Source organism: Taeniopygia guttata, chromosome 18 (assembly GCF_048771995.1).
Source record: "Taeniopygia guttata chromosome 18, bTaeGut7.mat, whole genome shotgun sequence".
NCBI classification, from domain to species: Eukaryota; Metazoa; Chordata; class Aves; order Passeriformes; family Estrildidae; genus Taeniopygia; species Taeniopygia guttata.
In genome coordinates, this window is record NC_133043.1 from 6,899,933 (window position 1) to 6,919,149 (window position 19,217).

General features: G+C 41.6%; 1 protein-coding gene across 1 annotated transcript in view; it reads right to left on the minus strand.

The window, feature by feature from the left end:
* Positions 1 to 19,217, minus strand: part of FOXK2 (forkhead box K2) — a 42,359-nt gene that overhangs the window by 3,462 nt on the left and 19,680 nt on the right. The window contains exons 2-8 of the mRNA XM_030287417.4: positions 9,276 to 9,470; positions 6,503 to 6,650; positions 5,903 to 6,049; positions 2,978 to 3,171; positions 2,016 to 2,191; positions 802 to 1,098; positions 229 to 438 (exon numbers count right to left, since the gene is read on the minus strand). Of these exons, the coding sequence (XP_030143277.2) occupies positions 229 to 438; positions 802 to 1,098; positions 2,016 to 2,191; positions 2,978 to 3,171; positions 5,903 to 6,049; positions 6,503 to 6,650; positions 9,276 to 9,470 (1,367 nt within the window). The remainder of the gene's footprint in view (positions 1 to 228; positions 439 to 801; positions 1,099 to 2,015; positions 2,192 to 2,977; positions 3,172 to 5,902; positions 6,050 to 6,502; positions 6,651 to 9,275; positions 9,471 to 19,217) is intronic.

Sequence of the window (19,217 nt, forward strand, 5' to 3'; positions counted from 1 at the left end):
TATCCTGGTTTAACAAGGAGAGAGGATGGGTTGTCACCACTAAGTACATCCCTGTAAGAACCACAGAGAGAATGCAGAGGAGAGGAGAGGGGAGGGAGGGGAGCAGAGGGGAGCACACGGGAGCAGAGGGGAGCAGAGGGGAGCGCAGGGGAGCGCAGGGGAGCGCAGGGGAGCGCAGGGGAGCACAGGGGAGCGCAGGGGAGCAGAGGGGAGCAGAGCAGGACGTACCCGCGCTGCCCTGCCCCGCCACGGCGGCGCTCAGGGGCACGATGTGCGTTCCGTTCTGTGTGACAGCTTTGATGGGCAGCTGGTGCTGCCCCAGCGGCGCCTGCTGCACTATGGTAACTGTCTGTAAGGGCGTGGGCTGCGATGTCTGGATGATGCGACCAGCAGCTCCTATTGCAGCATGGCTAATAGCAGGGAGAGGCTCCACTTTCACTGCAAACAGGAGAGAAAATTCGGTTAAAATTAACAAAGTGCTCAGGATCCGTTTGGTTTCACTCAGTCAGGCCTCAGCGGAAGTGTGTTGTTTTATTACTCACTCCAGCATATCTGAGAAATTACAGTTTGAAATCTTCAGTTTTAGCCAAACACTTCAAGCATTGCCCTGCAAATATTGATGCCCTTCCCTGAATGAGGCCTGCAGCAACCTGGGACAGTGGAAGCCCCACAGCAGGGGCTGGAATGAGATGGGCTTTAAGGTCCTTCCAAACCAAACTCTTCTATGGTTCTACAATTCTAAGTTTCAAATACTGATCCCTCTGCAGAAAGAGGTGCCAAAACAACCCCACAGGTTCTTACCTTTGACTTCCTTGTGGTCTCCATTCTCTTGAGGTTCTACCTTGGGCTGGGTGACCATAGCAGCTTGTGTGACCACCGCCTGTCCCGCGACAGTGTAAGTGTTTGCTGGTGCTAATCCAGTCACGTTGGTGACTGACACAGCTGGGATCTGGTGCACAACATGAACTGTCTGAACTACAGGCTGCTGGGAGGTCGATGTTGTCACAGGAGTTGCAACAGTGTAGGTGACGGGTTTGATAGCTTGTGGTAGCTGCCGTTGTACAGTAATTAAAACTGGCTGGCTAGAGAGAGGCGATCCTACCAAGAAAGAGGTCAAAATTAGACTTCCAATTTTCATTATTTCTTCTAATTCTAATTTCTTCATTATTTCATTATTTCTTCTAAGCCAGTTGTTCTTTTAAACTTCACAGTAAAACCTTGGAGAATTAACAAGATCCTTCACTACTAATGCCTGAACAAGCCAAAAGGTACAGCAGAAGGTTAGGACAAATGGTTATTCCCAGCTCCAGGCTGAAGGTAAGGGCTGTATTGGCTCAGCAAGACCCACACACCCCAGCTCTGCCCCCAAACAAAGCTGTGCTCAGCACTTATTGAAGTGAAGCCCTTCCCACAGAGGAACACGTGTGTGCTGCAGGTGTTTGTGCAGCATGCCTGCACTGGGAATGCTCTCCTGGGATGCACTGGCAATCCTGAGGAATGCTCAGGACCATCTCTGCCCTCTGCAGTGCCACATTTCCACCAAGAAACTGGATGGCAAATGTTATATCAAAGAAGGTAATGAAACAAACACATCCCTACCCCATCATGTTTAATGTTTTTTTGTTTTAAATAGGAAATTTCTTATCTCCCTTAATCCTTTCGATTCTTTTATCCCCCACCACTCTGGAAGGATGACATGACCACAGAGGTGTGAAAGGCCTTTCCTAATTTCTCTAACACACTCAACCTTACCTTTTGGGTTTTTTTTTCAAGAGAACTGTTACAAGACAGCACAGGACAGAGGCTGTAAGAGAGAATTATTACAGGACAGAGGCACAGCCTCTCCGCAGCAACAGCGACTGGAGCAGCCCCAGGTAACAACAGCCCCATGTGCTCAATCAGACCCTCCCTGGCTGTTCCCAAGTGTCTCACAGATCTGCACTGAAGAGGTGAAATATATACTCATTTTTGGAGTACACATTAAGTCTTGGCAGTATTTTGGGGCCAGGGCTCACCTGGGGCGCTCTGTGCAAATCGCGCTTCTTGGATGACGGCGAGTTTTGGCTGGATGGTGCTGGGCTCGGGCTCCATGGGGACAGGAGATCCTTCCCTGGACAGGCTCTCGGGGGTCTGGACGCCGCTGGAGTGCGCAGACAACACTCCAGAGTGATTAGGAGAAGCTGGGGCACTTCTGCAGTTAGAAATGAAAGCAGCAGCTGATGTGTTTTAACTTCTGAACTGTGAAAGCCCGTGACCTTCCTCTAACGAGAGCGTAACACACTGCCCGCAGCAGGGAGGGCACAGCTACAGCCCAGAGCTCAGGATCTTTAAAAAGCTTCTGTTAAACAGGGACAGAATTTAAAAGCAAACTCCAGGTACAGTTAACAGAGAAGAAGTGGCTGGATGCCTTCTTAGGGAGACTCTTAAATCTGTGAAACATGAACATTTCTTCTGGTGGAGAAGAACAATGAGCAAATCTGAGGCTACAGGGCAAGTAGAAAAAGATCTGCACCAGCAGAAAGGCCATAACTTTACGGAGGGAATAATTTAAACCCAGGTATTTCCCCATCACAAATGCTTGAATATTAGCAAACTGAATACACAATTGTCATCTCTAAGGTCAATAAAATGGTAGCCGGTATCTGAGAATTTTCTTTGTAAACAGTTTTAAAATCCAGTAGATGGCAGTTAGAAATTAAAATTATAATTCTGAAAAACCCATCAAAGGTACAGCAAGGCTTGCATACATTAACAATCTGATAGTTATGCAAACTGAGGTTCTTTAACACTAAAAACAAGCAATAAACACAAGCCTGGTGTATGGGGCAGCCTCCTAATGAAACACACAGAATTCAAACACTGAGTCTGGATGAAATTAAATTACTAAACTTGTGACTGTATCCGAAGCTATCAAGTCTGTAGCAGCCTGAAGATTAAACAACAGCCATAGTCTTTTTGTTCATCTGGTTTTCCTTACCTAGAAGAGAGTGGTCCCAGAGGGGTTCTAAAGCAAGGTACTCCCCTAGGCCGCCTTTTCCTAAAAGCCTGCTCTATTAATTTGCTTTCAGAGGCAGGGTCTATCCTCCAGAATGAGCCTTTGCCTGGTTCTTCCTGGGAACGTGGTACTTTGATGAAATAACGATTCAGAGAGAGATTGTGACGTATTGAATTCTATGGAACATAAAAAAATATGTAGAATTCATATAACTTTTCCAAGTCAGAATGTGGCCTACTGCAGCAGTTTGTACTACAGGAGACTCGGGGTTCAGCTCTTTAATTCCTTAATTTAACAGAACTCAGAGCACTACCAAGCAGTGCCATAAACCTGAAAGGACTCTTGCATTTGTAAAATCTTTCCCAACAATTAAAAACCCAGTATTCTAATTGGAAATAACAGGAATCCCATATATTTCATTCTCTCATGAGAAACATGGTGATTGAAACCAATGTTTAGAACACTACAAATACTTGTGCAGAATGCAGTGTTAAAAACAAAAATAAAAATGACCAGTGCTTGTACACCACCCTTCCCCAGGTGTCCCAGCTCCTTCCAGGAGGGCCAGCAGAACACAGCATATACTGATTCTGATCCTACGTGGTAGTTCTGTTACTGTCCCACAGTTCAGAAAGAAAAGGCTAAATTATACAAGTTCCAAAGGCAGCTGGATTGCTGTGAATTCACCCACAGTCCAGTTTGTCTCAATAACAGAGCCAAGAATTTAATGTGTCAATTAAAACACCAAGTGGCAGCAGGTCCTGAACCAGCTCTTCCAGATCTTTGTCACCACGGTCCCTTTGTACCTTCCCACATCCTCCATTTGCTGCAACATCCCCCCACTCCTCCATCAGGGCAATGCACAGAACTGCTGACACCCTCAAGTAACTCTATCTGTGCTTACCTCTGCACCCAGAATTTCATTTTATTTTATTTTTTTAACAAAGATAAACTTCAAAATCTCTCTCAATATTATCACTGAACGGGAAGACACTGATGCTAAGGATTCACCCTGAAACGCTTGTGGGGAAACAGAGGTAAATGGGAAAAAACTTTATGATAACAAAAGCTCTCAAAAATTTGCAAAGCCAATGTAAAACTTGCTCAAATATCTGAGTTCATGACCCTGATGGTAAGTTTGGAAAACTTAAAGCAGTGATGATAACCACATATGATTTCTTGAATGCAAACTGATGAAACCAGAGATGGTTTTTCCCTGCCAAAAATGGAAACATAACTAGAAAGATGCCAAGAACATATTTATAAATTGTATTTATTTCTCCATATGCTAGAATAAAGGATAGATCCAAAAATACCTGCTAAAATAAGTTCACAGAGAGGAGCCTTCAAATGCTGATCAAAATGAGACCATTGTATGCTAAAGTATATAAATACCTGTGTCTTAAGGTGTGGGACACTGTACATGTGCTTGTATTCTATGCTTTTAATGATATGCATATATATAGACTCAAATATGATTTAAAACATCTATCCTAAGTCACCTGAGCTGCAATCCAACTCCTAATGTGTAGGAGCTGGCAGAGCAGTGACTGAACAGCATCTGATTTTCAGCTTTTCCAATTGTTTCTATGAATAGCTGCTGATTAATGACTCCAGAACACACTGTCTGCTGTGCCTATCACCTTGGCTTTAGGCAGCATTACAGCCCCAAATCCACAGCCTGCTCTATGGCAGAGCTCTGTACCTCAGCATAACTCTGTGTGTGTGTGTGTGTTGGGTTCATGATGCTCACAAAGCAACATCATCTACACAGACACTCAAGGTACTGCAAAATAGGAAGCAAAACACACATCAACATTTTATAAACACTGTCTTGTTGCTAAAACAACATGACTGCAGCCAGGATACTGCACTGTTATGTGGGAAAGGGAAACAAAAGAGACTTCCCAGCCACAACAGCCAAGTCCTTGACTAACCAAAACCTTAGCAAACAGCCAGGGACAGCCACGTTCCCCACTAACCTTGGGAGAGTGACCCAGCTTTCATTTAGGCTGTATGACAAACAAGTATGTGATTAATATTTAAAAATCTCTTCCTCTACAGGGAAGGCTTGTATTCTTTTGTAGCCAACATTAACAACTTCCTCACTTTCCCCCTCACCCAATCTCCCTAAATTTTACCTCCCTGACAATAACTGCAGAAGGAGCAGATAGCCCAGCATGGATCATGTGCTCCAGGTGTTCCAGGCCCTGCAAACTGGGCTCCTTGGCCTCTGAGACACCCAAAACAGCACCAAAGGCACAGAGCCTTCACGTGTGCCTGGGAAGGCTCTGCCAGACTGATTTGTACTGGTTAGTCATCCTGGCAAAAGCTGAGGCTGGTCTTGTGAAACGAAAAGAAAGCAGAAATTAATTCTGCAGAGTTGAAAGGTTTGGTACAGGAATGGGCAAGTTCACAAATCAAACAGTGCATGAACCGGGGTGAGATAATGACAGATAACACACTTGTTCCTTCACCAGCTGCATGGGCAAGATCACTGTTTTCAAACAGAACTAAATTTGGAGCATTTAATATCTCAATTTTATCTCAAGATAGCAACACGGATGTTTACACAACTGTAAGTTACAGAACGTGACACCTTCCCTAGATAGCATAAAGGATTCAAATCCAGTGCCAAATGCACTTTGCTTCCCCCAAAGTCTGTCTGCATCTCTACTAGAGGTTTACAGAACACCATTCCATCAGTAAAGCAGTATTTAAAATACAGACTGATGTAAATTGCCCACTTTGTTGGAAAACTTACAACCAGAGGAAAGACAACGTGCTCATTTGACAAATTCTATATCTGAAGGGTTATGAGGCTTACCCACTGCCTGCTCATGACCATTTACAGCTGCCAGTATTGCTCACATGTAAAAAAAAAAATATCCCAGAAATCAAAATTACCTGCCAGCCCTTGTCTGCTGTCCTGTAGTAGGGATAATTTTTAGTTATGTGCGTATAAATTCCATTTAGTGTAAGCTGCTTATCCGGGGCCATTGTAATTGCTTGGACTATTAACTGTGCATAGGAGTAGGGTGGCTTAGAGTCATCCTGGACAGAAACAAGAAAAGTCTGCATCAACAAACTTTGAAGAGATTACACACTGCTTACTAGATCAAAAGTCATAAAACATTTTTAACTTGACTCAGGGCATTTTTGGACAACGATAATCTTGAGGCAGAAAAGAAACTAAGAAAGCTTTGTTCTTCTGATAAGCAATTTTAGGATAAAATACATTTTGTAGATATGTATAACAGCAAAGGATTTTCAATAGCCTCCAAACAGATCTATAACTGAGACTGCACACAGACCCTTCCCCAGAGGGGACAGGGGTTAATCAGTCAATCAATCAATCTCACATCTGATCACAAAACCCTACACATTGTTTTTAAAGCCTGGCATGTTAAATTATCACTCAGTGCATACACCTTAACAAACAAAACATCCCAAGTCTTCCATTCAGTTCAGGTGTAATTTCTGGCATTGGTTTCAAGCTGTGTTTACCTTTGGGCTGTCTCCCCCTGAAGCTTCCTTGTCATTTTCTGACTGTGAATTGTCAGCCATCAAATGTAGGTCAGACGCTATTCCACGACTCATTTTGTACCCTGAAGAGCCGGCGCCGCGGGGGCTCGATGGGCAGGAATTCGCAGCACTGTAGAGCATAAAAAGAAGATCCTACTATTTTGTTATACAGTATATCACCACATTATGTCTCATCAAAAAGCTCTTACTGCAGCAAAGCCACTACCAGAGCTGTGAGGCTGCAGCTAAAGGGCTGGCAGGGCTTCCATTCCAAACCACCTTCCACGCCTTGCTAAGCCAGCCATGGAATCAGAACCACTGCAGGAAGAAACCTCAGTCAGGCTTTCCTCCTCCAGACAAAGATCAGCTGATTGAGCAGGCTGCACTGTATTTGTGTAAGATTTGCCACCTTAAGTCCACCTTAACTGCATCAGCAACCACAAATTTTCAGCAACTTGTTGGAAACAAGACATCTTGCATGGAATTTCTGCCATATGCTTGTGTTCAGTCTGCCCCCAAAAAAATCATCTCTCCTGTGTAGTGTTTTTGCACATTTGAGAAAATATAGCAAGCAGTGAGGTAAAAAAAGGTTTGATTCTCATTTAAATTGAAACCAGCATTATTTTAAGTGTTTACAGGTGTGTGCACATACTTACACGTAGGTATGTATATAAAAATCATAAATTTATCTATAAATGGGATGCATCAGCACTGACTCAGCTGATTTAATGCAGTATTGGGCCAACAGAGCAGATACACTGTTAGAAAGCAAGAGATGGTGCCAAACACTAAAAGAGCATCTCCTAACACTTCCCATGTTGCCATCCATCACAGCAAACCAGGTAAAACTGGATATAATTCCACTGGAACATCTTTCTACCAGTGGTCCCCTGCCTTGCAGAGTCCACAGGAACTGCAGCTGCACAATGCCAATTTTCTTCTATGATTTCCTTTCAGCCAAGAGGAAAGAGAAAGTCAGCAGGTGAGGTCCATCCCCTTCTCCAAAATAATTCTGGCAGCTCTCTTGCAAGGACACACTCTCTGCAATTTCATTCTGCAGCTGATTTCAAGAAAGCCCTCAGAAATTCCAAAAAGCTAGAAATCTCAATAGCTGCATCTGGCTCTGTCCCCAGAACCAGCCTTATCTCCAAAGATAATCTTTAATCTTTGAATCTATGGTTCAAAACATCAACAACAAATAAATCTAGACAATGTTATTTAGAGCTATACACTAAAGCTTTAACAATTTACACCTGTCAAGGTTTGTTTGTGTGTCTGGCCCCTCAAGTTTTTGCTACCTCCTTTTTTATGTACAGAAGGAGACAAACACTATAGATTGGGCAATATATACTTACACTGAGAGTATCAAAGCTTCACTTCCCAAGAAATCCACCCTTGATTTTGTATTAGTGGTATACTTACTATAAGAGAGAGATGGCAATTTTTAAGTGTTGTATAGAAGAATCCTTGGTTAGAGCCCAAATGTGTAGCTAATTTATTTTTTTAGATATAGGTCACTCCTGCTCTGTGTTTGCACGTATCAGCTGACAACATCCCTCTGCTCTGCTCACTTCAGCATATATTGACAAAGAGACACATATGGTATAATCAAAGCAAGTTTACAAGTCTTCTACAAAACAGGATGATTTGCAGAGAAACTGTCAGGCTTTGCTCTCAAAATAGACTCCAAACTGTCATCTTTTTTTCTTTTCTGTAATAAACTACTCAACAGGTGCATGAAAGCCCTGAAGAGAATTACAAAATTCATAGCGAGGCAAAGCCAGTGGTGATAGATGGGATGTTATCTGAAATATCTGTGAGCTGCTCTGTCATTGGCAAGATGTGTTTTCCCTGAATTCTTGTAAGAAAGCAAACCTGTTACACAGCCAAGTCTAGGTATCTTTTCTCTCTCTGCTTCCATCATTTAAGCAGGTGTCATTAAACACTCCCAGATAGAGACCAAGAGCTTGGCAAAGATGCAAGAAGTCAATTATCCTTCCATTCAAATCTCATTAACAAGCTGTACCTTTTTAAATAGTGAGCATGGACAGCCCTTCACTCAAGTGAAGACACAGGAAGGGAGAGGGGACAAAAAAGCTTTCAAAACCATGTACATGACTGAAACAACTTTCAGGGCCTTGACATGGAAGTTTTGCTCCTGATCTTTCCAAGACTTTGAAAAATCCCATCTGAAATAATTTGTGAGGGTGGGTTGCTTGTGTCTAATTGAGTTTGGTCCCAAGTAACAGGGGGACAAGGGCTGCAATTACCAAAGCAGCAGCAGGGCAGGGAAAATCCTGGATCTGCCATCCTGACACTGAGCTCTGCAGTAAAAGGTCTGCTCCCTTCCTGCAGTGACTCACAATAACAAATCTTCTGGAGTAAGAGATCAGTCCATTTTCCACACCAATAATAACCCAAACCACCATTTTTGCTGATGGTGAACTTCAGGACAGTGACAAATCAGGATGTTTTAAAATGGTGGCATTTAAAATTGTCTAATTTGAAACATTGCAATAAGCATGCAAGAGCAAAAAGCAATTTAAATTGTTGAAATGCAAGAAAAATACCAGGTTCTTGAGCAGAATGTTATATATTGAACATGTTAATGTTCATGCAACTATGTCAGCAGAAAGGGAGGCAGGTAAGGCTGAGCTTCAGCTGAATTTTCACCTCAAAAGCAAAATCCAGAATGAGAAAGTTGTGCTGAGGCTGACTGTACGTGGCCCTGATCCCACCTGCAGGGTTTAAATACCTGATAGTTCCTGTGGGAGAAGGGAGGGGGCTGATCAGGTGAGCCATGTTGTCTGGAATGTTTATTGTTAAGGGAGAGATCTGGGGTTGCACAGGCTTCACTGGGGACTCCGGGGCCTCCTGTTTTTCTCTCTTTTCATTGGACAGAGCTGTGAATGTTATCTTGATGTTTGTGCTGGGAAACCTGAAAGTACAGCTGCAAAATAAAAATAAAAAAACAAAACAAATACATGAGCCACTTGTTTAGGGAATGTAAGACTTTCTGAATAATTTGCACATTATCACCTAAGCTAATTTATAATTTTATATATATTCATAATTACCCATGACCATCTTCATTTTAAGATCATACAGGGAGATGAATATGACCAAAAAAAGATCCCCAGGTAAGCAACTGACATTTGTTAGGGAACACAAGGAAATGCAATTCATTCTAATAAGGGCAGTTTGTGCATTGTGTCTAAAATTCTTGAGGTTCATCCTGATCTTGCAGTAGCCCCAAAGCAGAGCTATTTTAACAACAAAACCTCATTATTTTATGCTGCCAAGGAAAGGCTTCAGCAAATGAACAAGTTGGTCCATGATAGCAGAATTAATCAGAAGCATGAACATTGGCCAATTTGAGGTCTAACCAGTTTCATAGACTGGTCTAAGAGATTCGGGTTCTTTTCTCTTAAAATACCTATTAAATTAAATACATATAAATTCCAATTCTGCTCATTTACAGGGTATACTGCTGCTTTACTACTACATTCAAATACCTTTTTTCAGAGTTGAATTTAAGACCCAATTTCAGCACACTACCTATTTTCATGTATTACCAAGGATTACATGCCTAAATTTAATGACAAACAATAAATTAACAATGTGCAACTGTTTACAAATTTGAAAAATAAAATGCAGTGAATGTACCTTAGGATAATCCTCTTTCTACATCCCTGTGCACAGCATTTAGAATTGAACCCAATTAAACAGGACAGGCTGGTTTCTAACTTCACAGTAAATAAATTTGCTCAATCTTGAGCAAATAAAAACTTAATTTTGTCTCAACAAAAGCATCTATAAAAATACAGTTCAAATAACTTTACTACCTCCTCATCCTGAAGTTGTTAGACTACACTGAGCACTAAACCCACAGTGACATTTACACACCTCCCACATGATGAAAAGGACTTTCCAACAACACTATACCCAGCAACAAACCTTACAAAATGTTGGGGTTTGGGTTTGTCTCGCTTTTAAGTGCTTCTAGGCAGATCTAGTTTTATACAAAAAGGAAACAAGCACATGCTGGAACAAGGAGTAAGAAATGAGCTATGAATGCAAAATACAGACTGTAAATAAAAGTGATCATTTCTCTGGAAAAATATATTAAACATAAAAGTGATGTAAGAATTGGCAGGAGCACTCAGCTGCGGAGTAGCCTTAGAAATGAACCCTCATGTGTTCTGGCTTTCATATCTTAAAATGAATCTAAGGATGTTTATAGAACAAAGGCAGCATTTGATTTTCACTATGTCCCTTGCCACATGCACCACAGTGGTTCTTTTTCCCTACAATCCACATTCAAGGATCAGGAAAAAGAGAAAGAATTGACAGTGACCTTCCTTTTCTCTCTGTCTTACTTCTGAGTACAGACCGTGTCCACATTTAACAGACGACCTATTTCTGAAACATGCTCAATGTACTAAATTAGGAACAGAATCTATGCCAAAAAACTGCACAAGCATTTCAGCAAGGAAGTTAAATGGACCAATTTCTGGGTTGGGTTTTTTTAATATATTCAGTAACAACTCATTTCTTGCTTTTTCCAGTAGAAAGTATTTTGTGCTTGTATCATTTTAGTGACAATGGAAAGGGGTCTTGGTTGTTTTGCTAATAAAATTATTTTTCAAGCATTTCTTTTAACTGCAATAAAAAACAACACTCAAGTGTATGCAAAGACAGCCAAAGATTAAGTAAAAATCCCTGTGTGAAAGAGAACAACATCTGCTTGACACACACAGATTTAGTCACCTTCCCTATGCATTTCATCAGGCTATTCCATACCTGCAAATTTACCTTAAATGCTTGTAAGACCAAATTTATTTCAACTCAAGAAAAACATGGGAAGAACTGGACATGGCTTTAGGTGCTAATTCCCTGGTTAGAGTCCTTATTGCCTGGTAAAAAACCACCCCAGGGCACAGCACTGAGGACCTGCAGTCCTCCCGTGCCACACCAGGTGAGGATGGGGAAGAGGTGGATCTCCACAACTTCAGGAACATGGAAAGGCAGAAAAGGAATACTCAGCAGCTCCTTTGATATTCCATGTAGGCACACACATATTAAAAGATGTCCCTTTTACCCTTCTGCAGCCCTGAATGCATCATCTTCCCATGGGCACCTCTGGCTAACGAGGCAACAGCACAGACATGGGGCTCCCAATGTTCAAGGCTGAAAAAATCCACCCACAAAAAGCAGCCCCAAACACAGGAGCTCTGACCAGCCAGGGGACTCCAGAGGTTCTCCACGTGCCAAATAAACTTTAACTGACAGACATGAAAACCCAGAGGCATCCCCAGTGCAGTTTGCATTTCCCATGCCTGAAAGGCCAATGTAAGTATGGAAGATACAATGTACTTACAAATCCCTGTCTGGTTAGAGCAATGAACACCTGAGTATTAGCAAAAGACCACATCTGTCAATTGATTCATATTTGCAAACAGTTTTTTTAATGGAAGGATATTTTTATAGTTGGAATTCAGCCAAAAAGCAGAATAAAGAGTGTCTACTAACCAAGAGAATTCCTGAATAAATTGCAGTTATGCAAATGTATTAGATTTACATCCAAAATCAAAGTACAGAACATGTTCTAATTTGATCAGAATCAAGTTAGTTTTGGCATATTCTTTAGTTATACAATGAACTAAACAAAAACCACAGAAACACCCACAGGGAGAGACCTCATCAAACATTTAGACTTCCACAAGCTGAATTGGGTTTTACTCACTGTTCAAAAGCTTACAATACTTTCACAATACACTACCACAGGATGGCTTGCTGGAGGAGTAACTCATCTAGACAACCCACTTGCAAAAAATCCCAAAGAAATTACGCTTTCTTTCATAAATATACAATGCTTTGTATATTTATTGATGACAAGTCCAGGTGAGCATCACAATGGAGCCACTGCATGACCCAAGGAACCACAGCTAAAACGTAGCTCATTGCATCAATAATTCCTCTTTAAATTTAAAAAAAAGCTCACTGTGTGTTGACTACTGGAAAACAAGCATCACATAATTTCTAACTATTCCACAGATAACTCATTTATATCTGCAGTTCTCAGCCAAACACAGTGATGCTGATCCAGGCAGGACCTCTACAGAGTTTAGGAACTTTGCAGGGTGCCAGAGAAGTGCCTCAGGGTAAAAATGTGCGAAGTCTAATTTTGTCACATCTGTATTTGCAATATTTTCTTATTTCCCCTCAGCAGCTCTGCCCATACTGCAGGGAAAAGCTGATGATACACTTGTAGTTCTGCCTGTGTGAAAATACCATCTGACGGGAAGGAGGAATTTCATCCTGTCTTTATCTGGGAAACCAAAGCACAGCAGAAGAATTCAATTTCTTCCCTGTACATAAACCCTGCTGTGACACCAAGTGCTTCAGTAGCCTTTGAATTATTCCAGTTTAATTGCCTTCTAAGAACCAAGACCAAAATCAGACAGAAGCTGCCATGCCACTTTGATCAGCAGGTTCTTTTATCAGCACCTCCAGATTTTACATTCAAATAGATTATAAGGGTTGAACAGTGATAACCCCTGAAGTCAGGGTAGTTACAAGTGCACAGCTCAATTCCTTCACACTGACTGTGATACTGAACCCTGTTAACTTAAAGATCCCCTGAGATTTAAACAGATCTGAAAGAATAACAAGATGCCTGGTTTTGAACTCTTGTTGATTTACTGAGAGCCAAGGACAGCTTCAACTTTTCACATTAAAAAGCCAAGACTCGAAAAAGAACCCAGTCAGCATCTGGGAGATTGCTTGTGTCGATTTTTGACTTCAAATACTTTCAAGGTGAACATGGGCAGTGTTAACCCCCCACAAAGAGAAGCAGAGGTCATTCTCAACATCTGCACCACCAAACACAGCTTTTCCGGTTTTCTCTGACAGTACAGCACCCTAAGATGGTACTATCTGTACTTCCTTCTGCTATTTTGATCAGTGAAGTACAAAACCATGTTCCAAAAACCATGGAAATCACTATACTTCCAGCTATGGTCTCCTTTCCATGGAAGGGAGATTTGAAACTGATCCATTTTCTAATTCCTCTTACCTACCTATTTGTGATCTACTTCCCAAACTTTCCTCTGATTCCAGTAAAAATGACTCTCACAGCCAATTCATTTATTTCCACTTCTGGCAGAAGATGTGCACACTGCCACTTAATCACCTGCAGTGCGCACTCCCAGGCCCACTTTTGAAACAATTATTTTTCACAAGTCAAGCAAAATGGAGTTTTTACATCTTTCAGACACAACTAGAGAGAAATTGAGTTTGGAAGGGACCTCTGAAAGTGTCCAGCCCAATCTCCTGCTCAAAGCTGGGTAACTTCCAAGTCAGACCAGGTTGCTCAGAGCCTTGTCTCTCCAAATTTTGAAGCTTTCCAAACACAGTTGGGAAACTAATTTCCTCTAATTACATCCTAAAGCAGTGAGGAGTTTTCTCATTTGTACAGATACAAATTCTTCACTGCAATTTCTACAGCTGCTTGTGCCCAAAGTGTGAGCCTCTGGCACAGCCTGGCCCCCGGCTTTCTACAGCCACCCATCAGGCAGGGGAAGGCTGTACTAAGACCCACCCTTGGGCTTCTCCAGGAGAAAAAATTAAATTAAATCAAGGTCCTTTAGCCTTTCCCTCTGCCCTGAGCATTCCAGCAGTGAGTCCTTTCCAGCAAGTGCCCACTGGAACGTGGTGCTTGGAAATTACAATTTGATTGACTTCCCGCTAATGGGTACAGTTCAATTTGAAAGCACAAGGACCCCAATTTCATCTTTTCTCCATTTGCTGCTTCATTTATTATTGATTCCATCACAATGGATTAATAGGATATTAATTATAAATTAAACTATATGTGGCTGTAGTTTTTAACTGGTTTTTAAATAAACGAGACTTAAAAGAGGAGACTTAACATGTACAACTAGAAATATCATGAAAGTGAAAAAAAAGCTCAACACGTTGAAGTATGATTACATATTTCAGTGTCTGAATTTTCTACCAAAAGGTTTCTGACTGCTCAACACCAAGAGCAGGCATACTGAATTATTCACATCCAGAATGTATTTTTAAGACTTTGGGCTGTGTTTAATTGAACTGGAAGTCAATACCACACTCCATTTCTGGAATAGAGTCATCACCTTTAGAGCTAAAAGAATCAACAAACCCAAAACTTATTAAGAAGACAAATTGAACTGAATTGGTGTTTTTATTTCAAGATAATTGAAAAGTACCCAACAGTTTAAAGTCTGGGCTTCCAAGCTAATAACAAAGGTGATCTAGAAATCCATCTAAATAGTCATATATTGAGCAGCCACTAGAAAATTCTCAGCACTAAATGATTACTAATAAAGTACAAGTTATTAAAAAAATACCACACAATATTTTACAGTAGGCATTGTCTTGACTCTTTACACAGAAATAACTGTTCAGATATTTGTTTTATAAAGTATTTTCTAGGATTACTTTTAAAAAGTGTTATTGTAACACTTTGCCATCACTAAGGGTATAGGAAAAGTTATCATGGATACACTGAAAAAGAGTGATCCAGTATAAACTAGATTATAATTATTTTCTTATAATCCTAAACAGGGATAATTTTATCAAAGGGTAATTTGTTCATGTAGGTGCTCGTTCACCTTACCTGAGGGGCCACTTTGTGAACGTGGCATTTGTAAACCCTTCTCCATTGCTGGCAATAGGAGTATCTGGTTTTCTCTATTGATGGGAGTGGTGATGAAAAAAAAAAGATTAATGGAACACAAAGCCCAGCTCCTCTAGCAGAGTTTTAGGACATTTTTGATGCCCTTCTGCTGGCAGCTGACCACAGCCTGAGAGAAACCACGCCAGCCAGAACATGGCATCACCTCCTACAGGGCCATGTCCATAACCATCGTGGTGGGATGGATTCCTCCTCCTCCCTGCTTTGAAACTAAGTCCTGATGTGGCTAATTTACCATAAATTTACATTCAATTATGCTCGGCCATTACTAGTCAAGGCACTTCTAGAGGTTACCCAAAAAGCAATTGCCCTTTAAAGAGTAGCAGTTTTTCCTCTGGGGACTGAATCCCAACCTCCCACGTGTTCCCCTTAATTCCCTGTATCCTTTGCAATTGATTTTTGTGCCCCAAAGATCAATCTTTGCACAGCACGTCCTCCACACAGAGACTGGGAGGGCTCGAGGCACGCTTGACCTCTAATGCCATAAGGAACAAAACACAGGCAGATTTTTAAACCAGCAATTAGAATTTTTATTCTAAGCACTGGGCATTCTCTTCAGAAGGATTTGGGTGTTTTTTCAGGTGTGCCATCGCTGTCTACACAGTGACACCTAACAGGATGGAAAACACTCCAAAGAGCAAGATCCATCTATCTCTGTTCTCTGATCTCTTAAGATTCAAAAGCAAAGATCTATGCAGCACCAGAAGTGATGAAATATTGCTGTAGCCTCATGTTAATTCAAGTTGGCCAATAAAACACTTGTAGCAAATTGTAAGCAAAGGCTGGAAATACAATCTAGCTATAAATTACTGGCTCCCTCATGGGAAACCTCGGTTACAGATTTCCCTGCTCATGTTTTAGCAAGTGCATAAGAAGTATGTAAAGCTGTTGGTTGATATTCCTTACAGGAACAGTGCTGACCTGCCTCAGAAGGGTCTGGAACAAACCTGCCTGCGTCAAAAAATGATCCTATGACAGCAGAATATTGATGACGACAACAGGAACATTGCTGAACCACCAGCAGCAAACACAAACGGGGTAATAAACACATGACACCCTCTGAAATGGTGTTCAGCTCGTTCCCACTCACAGAGCTGACATCATGAGAAACTGGGCATTTTTAACCCTGTATTCACAGCAGTTTCTCTAAGGCTATTGGAGAGTTTCGACTGAAAAGAGTGAGCTGAAGTTGTTCCACTACAGCAAATTTTGCTGCAAACGTAAAGGATTCTATTAACAACTTGAAGCTGATCTCACTCCTCCCCTGCATTATTACGCCACAGAAAAGGGTGTTCACAGTATATCACAGATTTTCAAAGGTTCTTCTTTCAGCAGCCAGGATCTCTTTTCTTTCCATACCAACCACACAACACCGGTACCAATCAGCAGCAAAAACATTTAGGTTACCTTACAATCCTGGCAATGTGCTGTGGTTAATTAAAACTACCTATCTCAAAATCACAAATTTCCACTGCATTCTCCTCTTTTCTTAAAGGGCAAAATATTGAAACCAGCAAGAAGAAGAGAAAAAAGCAGAAACCCAAACAAAACCTACAGAATTTCAATGCAGTAGCCCTGCACAGGCTGCAGGGCTGAGAAAGCACTTGGCCTGCAGGCAGGAGTGTAGGCAGCAGTTACTGTAGAAACCGAGCTCTTCCCTGCTTTTCTCTGAGCAAAAGAAAGACACAAAAGAGCTGGAAAACAGCGATCGATGGGAAGCAGCTTATAAAGCTGCTTGTCACATCTGCTGCAGGAAAACCAGACACTAATTCATTAAAACTGCTCATGTAATGCCTCTGGAATTTGAGGCTCCCCAGCCTGTGAATACAAAAGAAACTCCGCCTATGGAAACACTGCATTTTCGGGTGTTTAGCATCTCTGTACACAAAAGCTGTATGCAGAGCCAGGTTGTGTGGTCTCAATCTCTACATTTCCTACTAAACTATAAAAACAATTCAAAATTTGTCCAAAAGCTGGAGTGCCTCTACCTTTGCCAAATTGCCAACAGTCCCAACAAAGCCTACATACATTACTCTACAACACAACAGCTTCCTGCTTAAAAAACACAAACAAAATACTTGCACTAGGAAAACAGAAGTCAATTGTAATTTTTTTATTCCTTCCAGATAACTGCATTTAACCATAAATATGCAGGCTCCAACTTTCTCCGTGACAGTAAATGCCACTCCAAAACTTCCCAAAAAGCACAGGATTTCCAGCCACAGCTGAACTAAACCCACCCCACCTTTTACCACCAAGTTGGCTGCTTAGATGTGCCTGGCACCTCAGTCTCAATCACAGGCTACTCGTGGGGGTGCAAAAGTTCATATGGAAACACTGAGGTTCTAATAATATCAATCAATGTTAAATAAAAGCTATCAGCAAAGCAAAGCAAACTGCTGGGAGCCAAACAGACAGTTCCTGGCATCTCACATTCCTTACAATTAAAGCAGTAGGAGGAGTACAGTGAACAAGTGCTGTCATGATGTGTTTTGACGCAAGCATAATCATAAAAAAAGCACTTGTGACTCATACGTTACTTTAGTAACAAAAGCCTTCATTTATTACCTCATCAGAGATGCCCAAATTTCCTAATCGTTACCAAGAGAGCAGCTACCCACTGAGGCAGGGCTGCACAATGATTATTCCCCATTCAAGGAAGCAAAGTTTATTTTAGATGGGCCCTTCAAGGCAGAACTCTGCTTCCAAGAGCAGCACAACCCTTTATTTGACACAGAAATCCATGACTAACTCAGGCCATTGAAGAATGACAAAAACTGCTTCCTACCAACTTGAACTTTGAGTAGACAGCAGTGTTTAATTTCCCCCCTAAATCTGCCTGTCTGGTCAAAGAACAGGCTTTTTTCAGCCTCCTCTCACACAGCTATGGGCATTAATTAAATTTCACAGTTGCTTACCTAAAGATGTCTGATGGTCAAGAGCCATTCCATATTTGCTTCACTGTGGTGATACTGCTGGGCTGGGAATCTTAACAGAAATCAAGATTTTTGTATTATATTCTGAGACTTTTTTTATAAACCAAGCATGCTCTCCAGAATGTTTGTTCTAACAACTTTCCAATTTTCCTTCTATTTGAAAATTCCTAAAACTTTTCTCCTGAATGTGCAGACTCTCTAGAAATGTTCTATGCACTGACTGCTCCACAGTGTGACATAAATTTAGGTTCCTTTGTCATTTGTGTGGACACTCAAGAACCAATCAAGACGCCAAAAAGTCTGAAAAGCCACAAAGTAAAGAAACTAATCTACAACAAGCACATTGTTATTGGAAAATATCCTTCAAGAAGCACTTCTCCTCCTGAGCTGTTCTGAGACCATGCCAAATTCTCAAACTGTGGCCTGTGTAAAGGGCAGCAGGAAAAGCACAGAATGATAAAAGCAAATAAAAACAACAGATGTGATTTAACCAGCCAGAGAGTCACACGAATAGAAATCTGTCCAGGAATAAAAAAAGTAGACTCAATAAAAGTTTTCATGAGAACACAGGCCAATCATTGTAATGTACTGAAGGAGCAGCAGCACAGAGGAGGAAAGGCCAGCAGGGCCACACGAGCTAAACTTGGACCCGTGTTTGTCATCTGTCTCTAGGGTGAGTGAAAATGGGCAGACACTTCACGATGCCTTTGACACAGCAAGGAAAAGCCTCAAGTCAGGGCTAGGGATGGCTGGGCTGCACTGGTTTAAAGGAAGTTTAGGTGCACACACACACACATAGACTCCTACTCACACCTCTTCAACATTAAGCAAAATGAACCCACTCCAAACAACATCTACTGAAGAAATGAACAATACAAATCACGATTCCTGGAGCCCAGGTTCCTACCAGGCTCTCTGCAATAAAAGCCTGACCTGGGGGATGTTTCATGGGATACAGGGGTGTGACAGCTCTGTGCTCCAAACAGGGCAGGCTCTCCCTGGCCTCCTGCACCAGCTCTGG